At 48.0% G+C, this 21,232-nt stretch overlaps 2 protein-coding genes across 4 annotated transcripts; one reads left to right on the forward strand and one right to left on the reverse strand.

The window, feature by feature from the left end:
• Positions 1 to 1,524: 1,524 nt before the first annotated feature.
• LOC309376177 (uncharacterized protein) lies at positions 1,525 to 11,263 on the forward strand. Of its 3 annotated transcripts, none has more exons than XM_081922415.1 (4): positions 1,525 to 1,611; positions 3,862 to 3,927; positions 7,248 to 7,341; positions 10,598 to 11,263. In XM_081922415.1, exons 2-4 carry the CDS (start codon positions 3,885 to 3,887, stop codon positions 11,067 to 11,069), a joined length of 609 nt encoding a protein of 202 aa, XP_081778541.1. In that variant the 5' UTR covers positions 1,525 to 1,611; positions 3,862 to 3,884; the 3' UTR covers positions 11,070 to 11,263. The 3 variants fall into 3 exon arrangements, with proteins under 3 accessions (XP_081778541.1, XP_081778542.1, XP_081778540.1); XM_081922416.1 differs by having other exon boundaries at positions 1,591 to 1,727; XM_081922414.1 differs by lacking the exon at positions 1,525 to 1,611 and having other exon boundaries at positions 3,785 to 3,927.
• A 1,655-nt stretch (positions 11,264 to 12,918) lies between these two features.
• On the reverse strand, positions 12,919 to 19,663 carry LOC309376152 (uncharacterized protein). Its single transcript, XM_081922374.1, has 3 exons — positions 19,510 to 19,663; positions 15,909 to 16,056; positions 12,919 to 13,771 (listed from the first exon to the last, which is right to left on the reverse strand). The coding sequence occupies exons 1-3, from the start codon at positions 19,550 to 19,552 to the stop codon at positions 13,267 to 13,269; spliced, it is 696 nt and encodes a 231-aa protein (XP_081778500.1). The 5' UTR covers positions 19,553 to 19,663; the 3' UTR covers positions 12,919 to 13,266.
• Between the last annotated feature and the right edge of the window lie 1,569 nt (positions 19,664 to 21,232).

Below are 21,232 nucleotides of genomic sequence, written 5' to 3' on the forward strand. Positions count from 1 at the left end.
TGTCTAGACAGCCCTCCTGCCTTTCACCTCCTCCCCTGAAAATATGGGCTGCTGGGGGCCCTCTCCTTTGCTCACTCATCCCCCCCACTGGCTCGGCAGAGGTGCCTGAGCACTCCTTTCCCACCTGACGCAAGAATTGATCCGCTCAAAGGTGGCCAACCGTGGATGGTTAAAAGTGGGCGAGGCAGCTGACCTTGTGTGCTCCTGGCAGAGGCCGCTCCAGGTGGAGAGTTTGGTAAGGGGGGGGGGGCGTGCAGTCTAAATCTGGGCTGACAACTGATCACATTTTTATATTTAAAAAAACACCTTGATGAGCCATGGCATGCAAGCCAAGTGCTAGAGCACATGATACTTTCAAGCCTCAGAGAAGGTGGCAGTGATAAAATGTTAAAGGAATAATCCTGTTTTCTGGAATTCCTTTTTCCCAAAGGAAGGGCAACAAGGAGATGGAGGAGGAGGACGTCGGCAGGCCCTGGGCTGGTGCTTATGTAGGGAGGTAGCCAGGGATGTGGGTGGCGCTGTGGCTAAACCACAGAGCCTAGAGCTTGCCAATCAGAAGGTCGGCGGTTCGAATCCCCGTGACGGGGTGAACTCCCGTTGCTCGGTCCCTGCTCCTGCCAACCTAGCAGTTCGAAAGCACGTCAAAGTGCAAGTAGATAAATAGGTACCACTCTGGCGGGAAGGTAAATGGCATTTCCGTGCGCTGCTCTGGTTCGCTAGAAGCGGCTTAGTCATGCTGGCCACATGACCCAGAAGCTGTATGCCGGCTTCCTCAGCCAATAAAGCAAGATGAGCACCGCAACCCCAGAGTCGGTCACGACTGGACCTAATGGTCAGGGGTCCCTTTACTTTTTAACCAGGTGAGACCACACTGAGATTGATGGAGTGATGCTCCATTCTAATGTCTTCCCTTGTGTCATCTTGCAAATTTGAAACCTGCAAGACAGTGTGCGAAGGTGGGAAGACAAGGACCGCCAGAGAGTCCGGACTAGGCCTACTTCTGCTCTGGTAAAACTCTGCATGCTCAATCTGGTCACAACACGAATGTGGCAAGCTGCCTTCTACCGATACCATTCACCTGGTTCGGCCTTGTCCGCACCGACTGCTGGCAACTCTCCGGGGGTTCAGGCAAGGGACTCTCCCAGCTCTGCCCGGAGGCGCGGGAATCAAACCTGTGACCTGCACACAAAGCCCATGTTCTACCACTGGCTGTTGTGCCATGAGGAATGAATCAAAAGAGGCAGCCTGGTTGTGAAACTAAGAACCGTTCGGAGCCTGTGCTGTCCTTTTGCTCCTGTTCATGGTTCCCAAGTCCACAAACCTTCATTCCCTCGTCCTTTCACTGCAGGGGGGTTGGGCTAGATGACCCTTCGGTGTCCCTTGCAACTCCACCGTGCTTTGATTCTATACCCTTCCTAGCTCACTGAGCACCCTGGAGGTAATTCAGGGACAGTGCCCTGGCTCTGGGAGGGGCCTGGTGGGGTGGCAGTCGTGCCACCAGGTCTGCAGATGCGATTCCCAAATCCTTATCTCCTGCTGATCCAACTATAAATATAGACACAGGCAGAGAAGCTGGCCTACTCAGGAGGAGCCAATAGCCTGCAGAGCTAGGTAAGGAGAGCAGGCGCTTGGGTGGGGTTTGAGACCAGTGTGGGACTGGATACAAGCAGAGTTTGCTCAGATAGAATTCAAATTTCCTCTGGTTGCTGATTTCTCTGCCATCTGAGGTAAATTGTGTGTGTGTGTGTGTGTGTGTAGCCGTTTCAGTTTATAGTGACAAATGGGGCGGGGGGAAGAGAGATAATCCATATACATAGAATTGTTTCAGAAGTTTTAAGTCACTTGTAACCAAACTTCGTAAACAGTTTCTTAATAGCGGTGCAAATGTTTGAAGAAGTGAGTTGATGATCCTGCCTTAAGTCAGGTGGCGGATTTCAGACCAACACAAGCAGATTTCTAGAGGGGATGGCAGTTTTGCCCTAATCCCACACAGGCTAAATAATAATAATAATAATAATAATAATAATAATAATAATAATAATAATAATAATAATAATTTATTTATACCCCGCCCATCTGGCTGGGTTTCCCTAGCCACTCTGGGCGGCTTCCAGCAAAACACTAAAATACAATAACCTATTAAACATTAAAAGCTTCCCTAAACAGGGCTGCCTTCAGATGTCTTCTAAAAGTTTGGTAGTTATTTTTCTCTTTGACATCAGATGGGAGGGCGTTCCACAGGGCGGGTGCCACTACCGAGAAGGCCCTCTGCCTGGTTCCCTGTAACTTGACTTCTCGCAGCGAGGGAACCGCCAGAAGGCACTCGGCGCTGGACCTCAGTGTCCGGGCAGAACGATGGGGGTGGAGATGCTCCTTCAGGTATACTGGACCGAGGCCGTTTAGGGCTTTAAAGGTAAATAATGCAGTGGAGTACTAAAGCCGCATGAACAGAGGACCCAGGGGCACACAGGCTGTTAAATCACTGTTGCCAGTAGGGCCTGGTGCCCACTGAGGCATGTAGGGCCGGAGGCCAACAGCAGGTGGCGCCAGAGCTAACGACTGGCAGAGCCAATGTTTTCTAGTTTTGCCCCTGCCCTAGTACCTGCTTCAGGGGCAGCACTGAGACTAATAAGTAGGAAGCTGACTGGCAGCGCCACCCCCTGGTTGTAAGCGAGAAGGCAGGCAGGTAAGAGTTGGCTGGTGATAGGATCAAGCTGTAAAGTTTCGGTCAGGGATGGGCAACTGACTATTGACCATGCTGGCTGGGAGATGATGAGTGTTGGATTCCCATAGAATCGGGAGGGCAGCAGGTTAGGGATAGCTGCCCCATGCCTCTAGCAACAGCTGATCAGCAGAAATCAGCTTTTTTAAAAAAAAAATGCAGGCAAGGTTCTGCATCATTAAGGTAAAGGTAAAGGGACCCCTGACCATTAGGTCCAGTCATGACTGACTCTGGGGTTGCGGCGCTCATCTCGCTTTATTGGCCAAGGGAGCGGGCGTACACCTTCCGAGTCATGTGGCCAGCATGACTAAGCCGCTTCTGTCGAACCAGAGCAGCGCACGGAAACGTTGTTTACCTTCCCGCTGGAGTGGTACCTATTTATCTACTTGCACTTCGTGCTTTCAAACTGCTAGGTTGGCAGGAGCAGGGACCAAGCAACGTGAGCTCACCCTGTCGCAGGGATTCGAACCGCCGACCTTCTGATCGGCAAGTCCTAGGCTCTGTGGTTTAACCCACAGCGCCACCTGCATCCTTACTGCATCATAACTGCCTGGCTATGTCTGTGGATCAAGTTGCTTACTGAGGTGCAGGAGCAAAAGCTAGTGGGAAAGTGGGCAACCCTGTAGGAACTTGATGACCTTTTAACTTTGTGCAATGAATTCCTAAACTTAAGGCCTGAACCCCCCCTGGAAGATACTACTAGTATTCCCCCATCCACCTTTTGGTTCTGGAGTCAAACCCTTTTATATGATGACATTCACACCCATCACCCTGAGGTCCCAGGGGAGCTTGCAACCACTGAAAGAGAAGGGGTCCAAAGTTAAAGACATGCCTCCTCCTCGTTCGCAGAAAGCTGTCTGACGAAGACACCAGGCACACGTCTGTGGGAAGGGGGGACCCACAACCCAGGGGCTGCCCCAGAGAATACCCTCTCCTGGGACATTGCCCACCCTGAGTTTTGGAGGGCAGGGTGATGGGTAGTGAGCGGGAGAGAGGCCAGCGGGCCCTTCACTTGCCAAACCGCTTTGGAGCCCCGGGTTAATGAGTGACAGGGTCAGAGTGGTCAGCCTGCCCTGCCACCCCATAAACGGATGCCTTTAGTCTCTCTTCTGACATTCCCCATTATTCTGCCTTTCCAGTGCCTCCCTGGGACCATTGCACCATGAAGCTTCTTGCTGTTTTTCTCAGCTTGGCCGCTATCATAGGTAAGTGGGGTTCCCTCCAGTTAGGCTTTCACCTGCCTTCCCCTCATACAGCATTGGCAAACACAGCCAGGACCTAAAAGCCTTTCAGTGCATTGAGTTGGGAGAAAGACCTACCACTGGCCCTACGCAGGATCTGTGGTTTTTAACAGCTGCATTGGGAGCAGAAATCCCACAGGTGCAGCTCTTCCTGGTACATAGAAACTGGGTGAGATGTTATCTGTGGTATTTTGACCCGTCGTGTATTAATGAAAGATGCAACGCTTCAGTCAGGAGGTGAATAGTGGCAGGCTGGATTCAGCTAATCCACCCCACTGGCAGAAGCTGGTACAATGGTATTTCTCCCCCTATGGACTCCTATGCCTCCCCCAAATCTCCGGAGGCTCAGGTGAACCCACCAGAACAGCACCTGCAGTGGCGTAGCGTGGGGGGTGCAGGGGGGGCCGGCTGCACCGGGCGCAACATCTGGGGCTTAGGGTTAGGGGGCGCAAATCCACGGGTTAGGGGGTGCAAATTACTTGCCTTGCCCGGGGTGCTGACAACCCACGTACGCCACTGAGCACCTGGGAAGAGGAGAGGGGAGGTTGTTCTGCAGGGCAAGCAGAAATTCTTGTGTTGATAGAACTATCTCCTTAGCACTGCACTGAATTCCACCCAATAATAACAGCAGCAGTTTGATTTGCAAGCCTGTGTAATGCTGGTGTCAGTTTGGGCGATTCCAAAGGCAGAAGGCAGGGCATGAGTGAGTCCCATCTGCCTGTAATAAAGGTATATCCCACCCTGTTCTGTTTCACGGAGACCAGAAACGAGTCTCTGGTAAAAATTATCCTCGGCATTTGTCTTCTGGAGCTCTTGATAGAACTCCAGCCTAATGGTTGCCATTAATTTGATTCTGAATTGATTTTAGAATGAGTTGATTTCAGAATGCATTTCAATTAATCAATTTTATGCAAACTGTGTTACTTTTATTGTTGTTAGCTGCTCTGAGCCCGGCTTTGGCTGGGGAGGGCGGGATATGAATAATAAAAAAAATTATTATTTTATTATTATTGATGTGAATCTTCACCAGATCACAGAATTATAGAGTTGGAAAGGGAGACTCCTGCAGTGGTAGAATCCTGCCTGCAGTTGTCCCTGGGTGGTCTTCATCCATCAAATGGTGGCTTAACTCTCTTTCCTCCCCAATTTCATGAAATTTGCCCCTTCAGTTCAACTAGGGCACCCAGGGTACCTAACAACAGTACTATGAAATATTAAAAATTACAATAGACTAACAATAACTAAAAACAGCAAGCCTGTAAAAAGGGGAACAGGAGAGATGCCCAGCATTAATAGATCTAAGAGCGAAGGTAAAAGGATGGAAAATGCAAAGGTGTGGAAAAATAAAAAGACCCCTTGCCTGGCATGGAAATAATAAAGGGCTTGGCGTTGGGCAAACCTCTCTGGGGTGAGGAGAGACTTGTAGTTCCATAGGCAGGGAAAATACCTTTTTCTGGCTGGCACACTCTTTCCCTCAAAAGGCAGGAGCGCTTGGAGAGATACTGTACCCTTGAAGATGATCGTGATAACCAGGCACAAAGGTCACTAATCCTCGTGATCCTTTGAGACCTGCCAAAATCAAAGCACCACAGAGATGCCCAAACAGGCCACGTCAAATAGTTGTGGCTTCCCCCAAAAGAATTCTGGGAGCTCTGGCAAAACTGACATACAAGCTACGGGACAAGGATAACTGTGACTTTAAAGATGAATGGGAACCCTTTACAAAGTATTTGAAGACGCAACAAAGCGAACTGGACTCCTTGGCTGGCTTTGAATAAACATTCACAAACTTTTTATTGATAATAATCAGCTAAATAGTTTGAGGATCTATACAACTGTGTAACATGCAGAAAACAGCATTTTTAGAGAAATCAAAGACTGGAACGGAGGGAAGTTGGGGGTGGGAGGGTTCTGTGGGGGGAGGGAGGAAAAATGGGGGAAAATAAGGACGATATGTTTCTGTTTTAATTTTGAATAAAAAGGTTATTAAAAAAAGAATTCTGGGAGCCGTAGTTTGCTAAGGGCGCTGAGAGCTTTTAGGAGCCCCCCCCCCGGTATTCCTCTCCCTGAAAGCTTTAACGGCCAGTCTTTATTTCCAGCAAACTCTGGGAATTGTAGCTCTGCGAGGGGAATAGAGGTCTCCTAACAACGCCCTGGACCCTTAACAAACTACAGCTCCCAGAATCCTTTGGGAGGATTTAAAGCGGTGCTGTAGAAATGTGCTGTGAATGTGGCCATGCTCTGTTTTTCTGAGGCAAAAGAATTCACACTTGTGTCAAGGCAGGAGAGCCTCAAGGCCGATTCCATAGTGAGGATGCATTCTTATAAAGTTAGGGCTGCCATGTGTCCGGGATCCGTCCATCCAAAAATGGTGTCCAGGTGGAATTTTCAGAAATCGGTTATAATGGCTGGGAAAAGCCGGGCTAATAATAATAATAATAATAATAATAATTTATTTGTACCCCGCCCATCTGGCTGGGTTTCCCCAGCCACTCTGGCCGGCTTCAAAAATATATATATTAAAATACTCTAATACATCAAACATTAAAAGCTTCCCTGAACAGGGCTGCCTTCAGATGTCTTCTAAAAGTATGGTAGTAGTTGTTCTCTTTGACATCTGGTGGGAAGGCGTTCCACAGGGCGGGCGCCACTACCGAGAAGGCCCTCTGCCTGGTTCCCTGTAGCTTGGCTTCTTGCAGTGAGGGAACCTCCAGAAGGCCCTCGGAGCTGGACCTCAGCGTCCGGGCAGAATGATGGGGGTGGAGACGCTCCTTCACGTATATAGGACTGAGGCCGTTTACGGCTTTAAAGGTCAGCACCAATACTTTGAATTGTGCTCGGAAACGTACTGGGAGCCAATGTAGGTCTTTTAAGACCGGTGTTATATGGTCTCGGCGGCCGCTCCCAGTCACCAGTCTAGCTGCCGCATTCTGGATTAGTTGTGGTTTCCGGGTCACCTTCAAAGGTAGAGCGCATTGCAGTAGTCCAAGCGGAAGATAACCAGAGCATGCACCACTCTGGCGAGGCAGTCCGCAAGCAGATAGGGTCTCATCCTGCATACCAGATGGAGCTGATAAACAGCTGCCCTGGACACAGATTTGACCTGTGCCTCCATGGACAGCTGCGAGTCCAAAATGCTGCCCGTATCAACAACATTTGTGTCTGGATTTTCACTTTTTGATGGCAACCCTATAATATGTGGCTTCCTTCCTTCCTTCCTTCCTTCCTTCCTTCCTTCCTTCCTTCCTTCCTTCCTTCCTTCCTTCCTTCCTTCCCACCCACAGGTTCAGCTTCAAGCGATGAACCTGCCAGCACCGCCCTGACTTGGAAGCAGATCCTCAGCCCCTTTGAAAGTTTCAAGCTACCCGAGGAGATCAGGTGACACAATATCTTTATATAAACACACAAACCACATCACCCTCCCAAGCACAGGTTGTACTGACCCAGACAAGGGCTGACATCACGGGATGCCACGTTGAATTTGATAAGAGAAATCTCCATGGGTGATTTGAAATCTCTACCCTGTGACTAGACTTATGATGCAGCAGATACAAACTTGGCTCACTCATAGGTGCTTTACAGAGATGAGGGTCCTTCAACATCATCTAAGAAACTGGAATTTAGAATGGGCATCCTGGGACATAGGTGCATCTCTTTCCTTGGAACTGCAGGTTTAAAATGTGCTTAGGGTTCCTTTGGGGGTATGACATTTATCTCCCAAAGGAGGCCAGAACACCAGTGGCAGAGCAAAGCAAAGACACACGTGGTCAGTGCAAGAGCCCTGCTGGATTTCCCCTCCTGCTATTATGTTTGTATGCTGCTTAACTGTCAATGAAGCCTCTAAGCGGTTTACAAAAGTGTGTGTGTATTATAATATATATAATACATTACAATTGCCGGTAAATGTTCAGAACATGTTTATAGCAAAAGCAAAAGTGTTACTGCTGGTATATAAAACCCTTAACAGCGTGGAAATTTACGTGTGGGGATTGCCTTACCCCACAAGTGCCCACTTGATCCAGGGGCGTAGCGTGGGGGGTGCAGGGGGGGCCGGCTGCACCGGGCATAACATCTGGGGGTTAGGGTTAGGGGGCGCAAATCCACGGGTTAGGGGGCGCAAATCCACAGGTTAGGGGGCACAAATTACTTACCTTGCCCCGGGTGCTGACAACCCACGCTACGCCACTGACTTGATCACTTTGATTTTTGGAACTGAAACTGTTACAGCCTCCACATATAACATCTATTTCCACATACGGTGGTAGCTCGGGTTAAGTACTTAATTTGTTCCGGAGGCCTGTTCTTAACCTGAAACTGTTCTTAACCTGAAGCACCACTTTAGCTAATGGGGCCTCCTGCTGCTGCCGCGGCACCAGAGCACGATTTCTGTTCTTGTCCTGAAACAAAGGTCTTAACCCGAGTTACTATTTCTGGGTTAGTGGAGTCTGTAACCTGAAGCGTATGATGTAACCCGAGGTACCACTGTATAATTATTGTAACAGCACCTACACACTGGCAATCTCTGCTTATTAACCGCAGGCAGGCGTGTTCGCGGTATTTCTTTTTTGGCAGCTGCTTAAAACATTTTTGTTTTCGCAAGCCTGTCCAGACATGTCAAATGTGTTTATATTTTTTTTTTTAAGATTACTGCTGATTTTAACTATATTTAAAAGGCTTTCATTGCTCGTACTCAGTTGCTTTTAACTGAGAATAGTTGTATTTTTGTAAACCCCTTTGAGGTTTTATTACAATTAAACAGGGCGTAAATGTTGTTAAGCAAATAAATAAATTACCCTCGTATTCCATGAATTTGCCTAGTCCCTTTTGAAGCTATCTAAGTTGGTAGGCGTCAGTGCAGCTTGAGGTAGGTTTCACCTGTGTGTTGTGTGAAGAAGTGTTTGTTTTTGCCATTTCCTCCTGAGAAGGAGAAAGAGAAGCCAGCTTGAATAACTGGCCTCAATACGACATACTCCTTGAAGGACAACTGGCCTGTAGGTTTCTCTCAGGCTAAACTACCGTATTTTTTGCTCTATAAGATGCACCAGACCACAAGACGCACCTAGTTTTTGGAGGAGGAAAACAAGAAAAAAAATATTCTGAATCTCAGAAGCCAGAACAGCAAGAGGGATCACTGCGCAGTGAAAGCAGCAATCCCTCTTGCTGTTCTGGCTTCTGGGATAGCTGCACAGCCTTCATTCGCTCCATAAAACGCACACACATCTCCCCTTACTTTTTAGGAGGGAAAAAGTGAGTCTTATAGAGCAAAAAATACGGTATTTCTCCTCTGCTTCTGACGAAAGAAGAATGGCAGACGAAATTAATGGACTATGTAGAATTGGACAAAATGACAGGAAGGGTTCGAAAGCTGCGGGATCAGAGATTTACAGAAGATTGGAAGAAGCATATGAATTATTTGAAGAGCAACTGTAATCAACAAATTACGCTAGTTTTGTAAGGAGAAATGTACGAAGTGTTACAAAGTAGAAAAAGATAGAGATATTGGTTATGAGTTTGAAATGTAATACAGTGGTACCTCTGGTTATATACGCTTCAGGTTACATACACTTCAGGTTACAGACTCCGCTAACCCAGAAATAGTGCTTCAGGTTAAGAACTTTGCTTCAGGATGAGAACAGAAATCGTGCTCCGGCGGCGCGGCAGCAGCAGGAGGCCCCATTAGCTAAAGTGGTGCTTCAGGTTAAGAACAGTTTCAGGTTAAGTACAGACCTCCGGAACGAATTAAGTATTTAACCCGAGGTACCACTGTAGGGAAAATAAGAAATGCATACTAAGAGATTAGTTTGGGAAATTTTCAGACAGGACTGATGGAAGTCAAAAAAATTGAATAAGATGTAAACGTATGTTTAATACTGTTGAAAATGGTATGTTAAAAAGTTAATAATATATATATTGTCAGGGGCTCAGGAGCAGAGGCACAGGAGAGGGAGGAAATGGAGAGCGAGGGGGAGGAATCCGAGGGCAGTGTAGGGGGTGACAGTGGCCCGAGGGATTCCTGGAGTCTGTCCAGCGAATCGGAAGACTCGCAGAAGGGAGCGCCGATGGCCAGGGCAAGGGGGGTGCCAAGGGGGACACCCCAGAAGGAAGGGGCCAGCGGGGACTCCCAGAGCAGCAGTTGGAAATCAGGACCAGCTTCCCCACCAGAGCGCAGTGGGGGGGAGGAGTCCCAGGCATTGGGACCAGTGTTCCCACCACCAGCGAGAGGAGATGAGTCAGGATTGACCACGCCTCCATCGGAGAGCGGGGAAACGGTCGAGAGGAAGGTTGCCGGCTGGGCGCGCGCACCAAGTTCAAATGTACAGGCGAGTGGCACAGCAGATAGCCCGGATAGGGAGCCAGGTCCTAAAGCCCGCCGAAAGGAGGGGCAAGAATCGGGGGGGTCAGCGTCAGAAGAGTCCAGAAAGGAGGAAACCCCAGGGGGCAGAAGGACCCAGAGGAGGAAAGAGCAACGGAAGAGGTGGAGTAAGGCTAGAGTCTTAAACTGGTGTACAGGGGGCGGAGACTCAGATGGAGCTTCGCCGGTCTAGCTTCTAGACATAGAGCTGCACGCTGCGGTTTGGAAATGGAAACTAATCGTTAATAAAGACTTTTGTACGTTACTATTTCTCCTTTGCAGCACCCAGGCCGCCGATAAATTCAACAGAGTCCAAAGCCACCTGGCGGAACTGAAGGACCAGCTTCTTCCGGCCCTCCAAAAGGTGACAGAGGACCTGCAGGAGCTGAATCGGAAGGTGCAACCTTTTGCAGAAGCTCTGGATGAGAAGTTGCGGAGTGGCATCACCAAAGTGAAGGAGCGCGTAGCCCCTTACACTGAGAACCTTCAGGAGCAGGCAGAGCAACGGATGGAGACCTTGCAGCAGACCCTGGCCTCTGGCAGGGAGAAGCTGACGCAGAACGTGGAGGATATCCGAGCCCAGCTGGAGCCTATTGTGAAGGACATGAAGACCAAAATCCAACAGCAGACCCAGGAGCTCCGCCCCGTCATCCAGCGACTTCACGGCAATCTCAAGCAGACCTACAAAAGCTTGCAAGACTGCGCTGAAGACTTCCCGGGTTGCCTGGCCAAGTTTATGCTGCCGCCCGAGTGAGAACCCGGTCTAGCAACCAAGAGGGGGTGAGCAGCAGGATAAGGATGGAGGGAGTCTGGCCTTTGTTTTGGAAATTCTCAGACAGGCGCCTAGCAAAGGTTGAAGCTGCTGAAGAGCCACACTCTCCCTGACACAACGATTCCTTATGCCTGTAAACATCCCCTTAATGGAGCAATAAAAAACCTAGCCTTTAATTATCCTTGTTGTCTTTGTGAATTTCATGGGGATTGTGTGTGTGTGTGTTGGAGAGGCAGGGAAGGAGTATGGACATTAAATTGAGGAATGAGATATCTGAATTTCTGCACTACAGTGGACGCTCGGGTTGCGAACGTGATCTGTGCATGAATCACGTTCGCAACCCGCAGCGTTCGCAACCTGCAGTGCTGCGTCTGCACACGTGTGGGTTGCAATTCAGTGCTTCTGCGCGTGCGCCAAAATCCAAAAGTACCGTATTTTCCGCACTATAAGACACACCTTTTTCCTCCTAAAAAGTAAGGGGAAATGTGTGTACGTCTTATGGAGCGAATGCAGGCTTCGCGGGGCTAAGCCAGAAGCCAGAACAGCGAGAGAGATTGCTGCGCAGTGCTCCCTCTCACTGTTCTAGCTTCTGGCTTAGCCGTGCAAAGCCTCCGCAGGGCAGCGGGGAGCCTTCATCCCGTTGCCCTGAAAGGGCTGCACAGCTATCCCAGAAGCCAGAACAGTGAGAGGGACCATCCCCCACCTCCCGGAAAAGCCCGCAAGAGCCGCGCAGAGCGTGAAAGGGAGTGCTGAGCAGAGCCTGGGATGCATAAAGACTCTGCTCAGTGCTCCCTTTAAAGAATATTCTTTTTCTTGCATTCCCCCTCTAAAAACTAGGTGCGTCTTATGGTCAGGTGCATCTTATTGAGTGGAAAATACGGTAACCTTTCCCGGCACTTCCGGGTTTGGCGTGGTGCGCAACCCGAAAACAGACAACCCAAAGCGTCTGTAACCCAAGGTATGGCTGTACTTTATACACAATGGACCGAATAGCATCATTTAAAGTTTTCTAGGCCATCTTTCTGCTGAATCTCTCAAGGCAGCAAACAGAAATTCAGGATCATGGCAGGGGAGAAGAGTCAAACCCCACTTGCCTTGCCATTCTTGGTTCCTGATCCAATCAGCCAGCCCCTGCTTTTGCAATTTTGTGGAAACTGCACTTAAAAGGCACAACTAGGTAGCTAGTAGAACATGTAGTTCAGCCATTGTCACTTATCCTGCAATGCTCTGTGGAGTAAGCACTATTTTGATCTGCTTCTGCCAGAAAAAGAGAGAATGCTATTAAAATAATTTTTCATGCCCTGCACCCTCCATAGAATAAAGCACATGCTGCCACCATTATGTTCAAAAAAATTGTGGAGTGTGGAGTACTTTAGTCCATGTGTGGTGGTTGTGCCCAGATATTAAATCATTGTGGCAGGTGGGATGTCAGTTTTTCAAGAGATTTGTAAAATTGCTTCCCAGTCTTTAATCCTTGATCCACTATTCAGCTTCTCACTTAATCTGTGATGAACAACCAAGAAATGTATTACACAAATAGCCTGTGGCTTTTCTTCTTGTTGTGGCATGCCTTTGCTATTGCCAAAAATTGGAAATAATCTTCAACTTACCTTTTTCAAGAGGTCTGGAACACAGCACTAAAGGAAAAGTTAATGCATAAACTTGAGACTCCTGAGGAAAGGGTCTGGATTGGACAAATTTCAAGATACACAGTACATCTTCATTACCTTTGCCTCTTAAGAAGAAAATAGCCTTAGCCCACCAAGACATACTTAGGGCTAAGTAGTCCGGATTAGATTTTATTGAAATTTACATGCATTGTTGAGCCTGATTATATTATAATATGTAGTGATTTTATATTATAACAAGTAACAACATTTTCTCCATTTATATTTTTATATACAAATGCAATAAAATTGTTTTCAGAAAACATTACGACATAAACACAGCCCTAAACCAGCATCATTAGGGACAGCTCCTTTATTACATGGGTTGGGAGGAGGGAAGATATCACCAACAGCCTCTGCTCCCCACCCCAAATTGCTGAGGACACTCAATCCAGTCACTTCCCTTTTTTGACCCTTTCTGTTTCAAAGAGTTTGGCCAAGATTCCATCCTCCATTGCTTATGAGAAGCTTAGAGATCCGGGGAAAGCACTGGGGTATGTCAGCCTCACCTCTTAAGAGTCTGTGATGCGTTTTTTGATTGCCTCCATAAGTGGGGTGACATAGCGCTGCATGGTCTGGCTGAATGTCTCTATGCCCAACTTGATCTTCTCCTGGGCCTGGTTGGCATAAGGCTCTAGGGACCTCTGGTATTCGTGCAACTGGCGGTGAAGCTTCCGCGCGTAAGGGATCAGCTCAGGCCCCCTTTCTTCCACTTGCTGCTTCAGCTTCTCCTCCAGCTCCTGCATCTTGGGGACGACCATATTTCTCAGGACCTGCGTGTGCGGTCTCAACTTCTCCGCGACTGGGCTGGCGTAGGAAGTCACTAGGGATTCCAGCCCCTCGTAGAGCTCTTCTGTGGCAGACCGTAATATGGCTAGGTTACAGCTGGCGCCCACCAGGGCATGCCCAGACAACTGAACTGCCGCGTGGTAGGCCTGTGTCATTTCGGGGGGCAGCTCAGCCTGCAGGTCCTGGATGAACTTGCGCAGTTTTGCAACATCATCACGAAACAAGATTCTGTGGGGGTTCAGAAGGCAGAGAGCGTTGTGAGCGGGATACAGAGCCAGTGTGGTAGAGTGTTTATAACAGGGGTCAGCAAACTTACTGTGCCTTGGGCCTGTGTCTCCAGCACTGATCGCGTAGCAGGCCGGAGGAGCGCGTGCCCATACAAGTGCACACATGCTATTTCCGGCGCACTTCCGGGTCAAAGGAGCACCAGAAATAGCTTGTGCGCATGTGCACGGGCCTCCTCCGACCTGGATGTGCATTGGAAATAATGCTTGCACATGCGCAAATAACGCACATGCTCACAAGCTATTTCCGGTGCTCCTCCAACCCGGATGTGGGCAGCCGCGCAGCGCCAGTAAGAGTGGGCGGCGGCAGCAGGGGTCACCGTGGGCCAGATAAACGAATCCCTTGGGCCTTATCTGTCCCGCAGGCCTTAGTTTGGGGACCCCTGGTTTAGAATACTGGATTAGGATCGGGGGGAGGGGGGAGTGTGTGTTGGACAAATCTGTCCCAGGGACCTTTCCCAGATGGATTCAAATTTCTCTTTGAAAGAAGGAGTCTACACCACAATCAGGCATAAACTGGTTGACACAGTACTGTGGGCAACGACACCCCCCCCCAGCTCATGCTGTAAAGAGGGGTTTGCGCATTCCAGTTCTCATCACAGACAATTTATACCCTAAAACCCTTCGAATATCCGTATTGGTTAAGAAATTGTAGTTTACAGGTTTCCCTAAACACCCATTTCATGCCTACTCCCTAATATTACCCTAATATCCCCCCTCCTTTACATACATCCCACGCCCATCTAAATTAGCAGTTACGTCAGCAGGGGTGTGTTTTCAAGTCATCCAGCCCTCATAAATCAGGAGGCAGGTATGTCCAAAGTCCGTTTTGGGGGCCTAATCTGGCCCACCGGTTGGTTCAATCCGGCCCCTGTGGCAGTTCATTTCCTGAGGTAAAACCCTAAAAAAAGGCCAACAACTTTGGTTGGCCCTCATACATGTTCTCTTCATCAAATCTGGCCCTCTTTGAAAAATGTTTAGGCACCCCTGGCATAGGCTATCAATCTGCTTCTAATACATTCCTTACTTAATTGTACATTCTAGCAGAAAGAATCCTCTTAGGGAGGATTCTAGCTTGTCAAACATTTGCTTTGTCTCATTTGCAGTGTCTCCAGCAATGTAAAACATGCAGATAAACAGTTCTTTTGGGCTGTTTTTGAACTTCTTTGTTCACAGAATGAGACTTAAGACAGGCATAGTCATCCTCACCATTCCTTCTCCAAGAATAAAACTCATTTTCATTCATTTATTCCACAAGGAGTCAGAACCCCAATCAGCCATGAAGCTCACGGGGTGACCTTGGGCCAGACAAGGACCTAATCTACCTCGCAAGGTTGTTGTGGGATTAAAGTTACACACATGCATTGCAGAGGAAAGGTGGAATAATAAACAAACAAACAAACAAACAAACAAACAAACAAACAAACAAACAAACAAAGGAGGCAAACTTCCCTCACTGGGCGAGATATTCCAGAATTGGGGAGCCAGCCTTCATGTTACACTTTTACACACATTTCATAAATTCCTAGAATGAAAAAATTAACAAAGTAGAAGAGGAAGTAAGAGCGGGGTGGGTAACCTTTTCAGCACCAAAAGCTATATGCTTCATTCTGGACAAATTTTCTGGGACCACCTGTCATTGGTGGCCAGAGCCAGAGGCCAAAGTTTGTGCCAACCACAATTGTAAAATTTCACTTTTGTGCAGTAGGCTACCATTTCTACACACACTCAGACTTCGCGGTCTATATCCCAGCAATGCAAGCAAGAGGCATTAGCAGAGTAAAGGACACTTATTCCAGCCATGCAAAAGCTCTCCAACCAGGAGGAAGCGACGCAAAGCTGGTGAAGTGTATGGCCTGTGGGGAAAGGGTGTAACTGGGGCAGAGACGTGACCTAGAGAGTGTACCCCAAGGGCCAGATAGAGAGGTATGGAGGGCCACAGTTAGCTCCCAAGCTTCACATCCTTGCAAAGGAAAATCTAGCAAAGAAGAAATCCTGCCAGCCTTCTCAAAGCTTCAGTCCATGAAGTCCCTAATGTCCCCAATCCCCTAAAATGGGGGAAAGGAGGCGGATCTGCTTACCTCAGTTCTTGTCCGAGCCTTGATCTTCTGACAATGTTCAATTTATCCCACGCTTTCTCGCTGACCTTTCCCAGGAGTTTAGTGAGCTCGTGCTTTAACTGCTCCAACTTGGAGACCCGTTTATCCGTTTGGGCAAAAGTTGGATGGCCTGGGGAAAGAAGCAGAACACCTGCATCACGTCTTGTTGCGCAGGAAGTAAGGTGGGGCAGCCGCGGTCCTGGTAAACTCTGGGACGCGCTGGGCTATCCAAGATGTCGGCCGTTTGGCTGATCGCGGCCTCGTGGTCCAAGGGGGTAGCTGCCCAGGCCCCTCTGTCCTGATGCGGTCGCCAAAATATTGCAAGGCAAATCTGCTGCCACAACTTGCACCATTAACTACTAGTGAGTTGGGTTGAAGAAAGTGTTAAGTTGGGGGTGAAGATATCAGACGACACAGCGATTCTTCAAACAGCTCTTGTTTATTCACAGGCCAGAACAGAACTGAACTGAAGGTTTCAGCCAGCCTGCTTATATAGAGCTCCACTAGAACGCAACAGTAACCATTTTCTGTAACTATCCAATCACTGAACGTCACTTTCAACCCCTTATTTGCATATGTGGACCTGAGTGAAAACTATCTACAGTATCCCCCTGCTGGCCCAGGGTGAGAACTTCAGTACATAACAGAAAGAATCCTGAATTTTTTTTTACTGCAGTAAAGAGTTCCAGCAGGATCGCTCTACAAAGGCTGAACCCCACCCAAACGCTCTGGGAGGGGGGTTCTTTATAGGTTTCTTACACAAAGCATTACAATTTCCTCCAATCATATGCATTCTCATTGCCTCATTCAAAGAAGCATACAGTACAAGCTGTTGTTAGCCAGAACTCATATGGTTCCTGCTGCGTGCTGCAGAATTCATACAGGAATCCAGGCCTGTGGGGATCTGCTCTTCTTAAGAGAAATTTAAGCTGAAAGGGTACTTCAGGTTACCAAGATAACTACTACCGAAGACGTCATGATTATTTCCCTACCAGCCATCCGCACACAGTTGTGCTGCCAAAGCACCAAAGGAAAAGATTAGACCTACATAGGCCCAGGCTATTGACCCTAAAAACGCACACAGCGTGATTTGCAGAATGGACTCTGCTTCAGCAAACCCAAATCTAGAATTTTGGAGCCTGGAGCAGCAAGAAGGAAATGGGCAATCCTGGCTTGATCATGAGGTGAGTTGGAGACCTAGCCTCAGGTGGTGAGTTTGGGGCCCAATTTATGCTGTGGATTAAACCACTGTGCCGCTTGGGCTTGCCAATCGAAAGGTCGGCGGTTCGAATCCCTGCGACGGGCTGAGCTCCCGTTGTTCGGTCCCAGCTCCTGCCAACGTAGCAGTTCGAAAGCACGTCAAAGTGCAAGTAGATAAATAGGTACCGCTCTGGTGGGAAGGTAAATGGCGTTTCCGTGCGCTGCTCTGGCTTCACCAGAAGCGGCTTAGTCATGCTGGCCACATGACCCAGAAAAACTGTCTGCGGCAGCGGACAAACGCCGGCTCCCTCGGCCTGTAAAGCGAGATGAGCGCCGTAACCCCAGAGTCGTTCGTGACTGGATTTAATTGTCAGGGGTTCCTTTACCCTTTACCTTTACCTAATTTGAGAAAACATAATTAAAATATTGTGCCTGCCTCTCCTCAGCCCCCCCTCCCCGGCTAATACGTTGCGGGGGTTGTTGTTGTTGTTAACTCCACCTTCTTTCCAGTGCCATGGCCCTGATCCAGTTCACCAAACCCCCCTCTCAGTTCCTTTTTAGCCTTCTATAAAAAGTCAGAACTTATGGATCTCCTGTATTATTTTTTGCTTGATGCTGAGAAGTGTATCTCTCTTGGTGGACGTTTCAGATTTTGAACGCACACCACACTCCTGCGTTTTTAAACATCTATATATGCAGACCTAGACCAGCAGCTTAATGTATTGTTATGTGGTACATGAGACAAAGCTGTTGACAACCGTAAACAGTATTTATTTTAATCAGCTTGTGGGTTCTGCTTCTGATGCAATGTTGTGGTGTTACAAAGCTGACATTGTTTCCTCATTTTGTTATACAGTGGTACCTCGGGTTAAGTACTTAATTCGTTCCGGAGGTCCGTATCTAACCTGAAACTGTTCTTAACCTGAAGCACCACTTTAGCTAATGGTGCCTCCTGCTGCCGCCGCGCCACCGGAGCCCGATTTCTGTTCTTATCCTGAAGCAAAGTTCTTAACCCGAAGCACTATTTCTAGGTTAGTGGAGTGTGTAACCTGAAGCGTATGTAACCCGAGGTACCACTATATTGGTGCCTCTGCCTCCCTTCCAGGAACTCTTGAGTTGCGTAAGTGAGTTGCTCTCAAGACCAAACGACACATTACAAGGGATATGCTTGAAAACAGCATAACTTTATTCTGTACCTTGGTCCAGATCAGATTGAATCTGTATCTCCAGTCCTAAGGTTAAAAGATTTCAGCACATTTCATATGTTCATTTGAACACAGGTACATGAGGGAGTGAGATCATAATGGCTGGCTTGCTTATGCTGTAGGTGTTTGAACCCTTTGCACGTGAAATAGATATCTAATAATGAAAAGTGGAAATACATCACTGTGGCTTCTACTGGGTATGGTGCTGGCATGAGTCTGGAGATTATGTCTTTATTTGCCCATGCTATAAAGGTAAAGGGACCCCTGACTGTTAAGTCCAGTCGCGGACGACTCTGGGGTTGCGCACTCATCTCGCTCTATGGGCCAAGGGAACCAGTGTTTGTCCACAGACAGCTTCCGGGTCATGTGGCCAGCATGACTAAGTCGCTTCTGGCGAACCAGAGCAGCGCACGGAAACTCCGTTTACCTTCCCGCCGGAGCGGTACCTATTTATCTACTTGCACTTTGACGTGTTTTCAAACTGCTAGGTGGGCAGGAGCAGGGACCGAGCAACGGGAGCTCACCCCGTCGCGGGGATTCAAACTGCCAACCTTCTGATCGGCAAGTCCTAGGCTCTGTGGTTTAGACCACAGCGCCACTCGCCCATGCTATAGTGGGTAATATTTTGGACTTCAAACCCTTCTCTCAGCTATGAAGTTCATGGAATGGTCTTAGCCAGGTCACAGTTTCTCAGCCTAACGTACCTTATTGGAAAGATAAAATGGAATAATCCTATAAAGGTTTATTTGCTGTTTTCCTGGTTGCCTTTGAGTAAGGAGATCCAAACTGATAACCGACTAAGCTTTCTGAAGCTTACTCCATAGTCCTATCTCATTGGTTTTTCTGTATATTGTTTGTTTGTGACAGGTTTCAGAGTTGGACCATGTTCTTCAGAGAGCATGTACAACCCAAAAGCCTGATACTTCTGCCAATATTATTGATCCGAGAAGAGATAGGTAACCTCTGGACCAATTTGGAATGTGCCCAAAGTGTTTGAAGAACCAACCAGGCAACTTTGGGCTAAGCAAAATTGTTCCAAAACATGACACAACTCCTTTTAGCTCTTCCAAATCATATTACCTCCATGTTCCAAGTCCGTGAGAAAGCAAGGAGCTCACTCACTCAAAAATAAAGAGACTTAAGAGTTTCCCTCTAGACTGAGGTAACCACCCACTCACCTGTGAAGAGGTACAAGACCAGTGTGATGACAATTAACTTCATAGTGGCTCAGCGGAGGGTCCTGAGTATCCTCTTGCTAGGGTGAAGGCAGGGGCTCACTATTTGAGCAGGGGGTGCTCTGAGGGGAATAAATTATTGCTTCCATCCTCGGTTTCTGTAATTCATTAACACAGGGCGCTGGGTGAGCTTCCTGTTCCATCACCTCGAGTCATTGCCCCCACGTCCAATTGGCACGAAAAGGAAGAGATAACGTTTGAAAGAGCTTGAACTTCAATTTGCCAAGGACAGCATTTTGCTAAAACAAAATGAAGGAATTTAAAAACCACACACAAACTTTGGAAGGGTTCTGTGAGATCAGACCAAAGGCCCGTCTGATCTTGTAACTCATAGGGCCAACTGATGGGAATTGGAAAGAAGATCTATTAATTATAGTTCCTCCTCTATAGGCCCATATGTGTGGAACAATGAGCAAAGGAATATGGCTGCAAGCCTGTATTCAAAGCCTGGAGCTTAGCAGACTCTCTGCGCCCCTAGCAGAATTTAATTCTCATCATCAGGCAGTTTCGTGAGGCATAGGAATAGGTTAGCCAGCCTTTCTTCATCCTGTGTCAGGTTCCTTCTACCCCTTCTGCATGAATAGACCACACACTGAAGTATGTTTAAAAATGATTTACTTGCAGATTTAAGGTCTCATGGAAATTGTACAGCTGGAAGGGACTACGGGGGTCTAGTCCAACCCCGCCTCCAATGCAGGAATCTCAATCATGCATTGTCCTATGAGCAATACTAGAAAATGCAGTCAAAAATATTATTGGGTAGAAATACAGCAATGTAGTTTCTGACATGTGTCTGAAGTTGGGAGCTTATAGAGAGGAATGTCCTCCCTCCGTGGCTCACATTGCGAAGGGGAGAATGAGGAAAGGAGGAGAAGGAATACATCACTTCCTCCCTCACTTCCTCCCTACCCAACTGAGCCTACTCCAGCAATTCAAGCTCTGTGGTCCCTAACCCCTTCATATACCAACTAGCAAGCATGCAGTTGTGTTTTGACTGTAAAACTTTCCACACCAGCTAGGTGCATATTTACTTTATTTATTATTACATTTATATTACACCTTTCCTGCATGGATCTCAAGGTGGCACAACTGGTTTTCCTGCTAAACCCATATTGTTCTCACAGCAATGCCCCTGTGAGGTAGGCTAAGCTAAGAGGCTGTGTCTGGTTCAAGGTCGCCCAGTGAACTGCTGGAGTGCGGATCAGAATCCTAGTCTGCCAGGTACTAGTCCAACACACTAACCACTAGGCCACACCGTCTCTCATTCAGTGTTGCATCAGGACTATCTACAGACAGCATCCCTGAACCTCCAGGCACTGTCCACAGACCCCTGCTTTATCCCTGCCTCGATATTGTTTAAAGGGTTTCTTTCTACCCTGCTTTTGGCGAAGTTTGGAGTGACTTTTATGAGTCAGGACCCTGTAATGAAGAAAGTACTTGAAGGAAGGTGAGGACAGGTGACTTCACCTAGGCCCGAAGTCACCCCCCACCAAAGCAGGCTCAAAGCTTCTCAAAGCTTTTCAAAATCGTTTTCTCAGCAGCTAAGCATCAGAAACATTCTGCTCTGCTGTAACAAAAGGTAGAGAACAGTCCATTGTTTCTCAGGCCTTTCCTCATGCCTTCTGGCCTTGCTAAAGAACCACATTGCAACTTGCTTTCTGTCCGG

This window comes from Podarcis melisellensis, assembly GCF_964234715.1.
Source record: "Podarcis melisellensis genome assembly, chromosome: 8".
Classification (NCBI taxonomy): Eukaryota; Metazoa; Chordata; class Lepidosauria; order Squamata; family Lacertidae; genus Podarcis; species Podarcis melisellensis.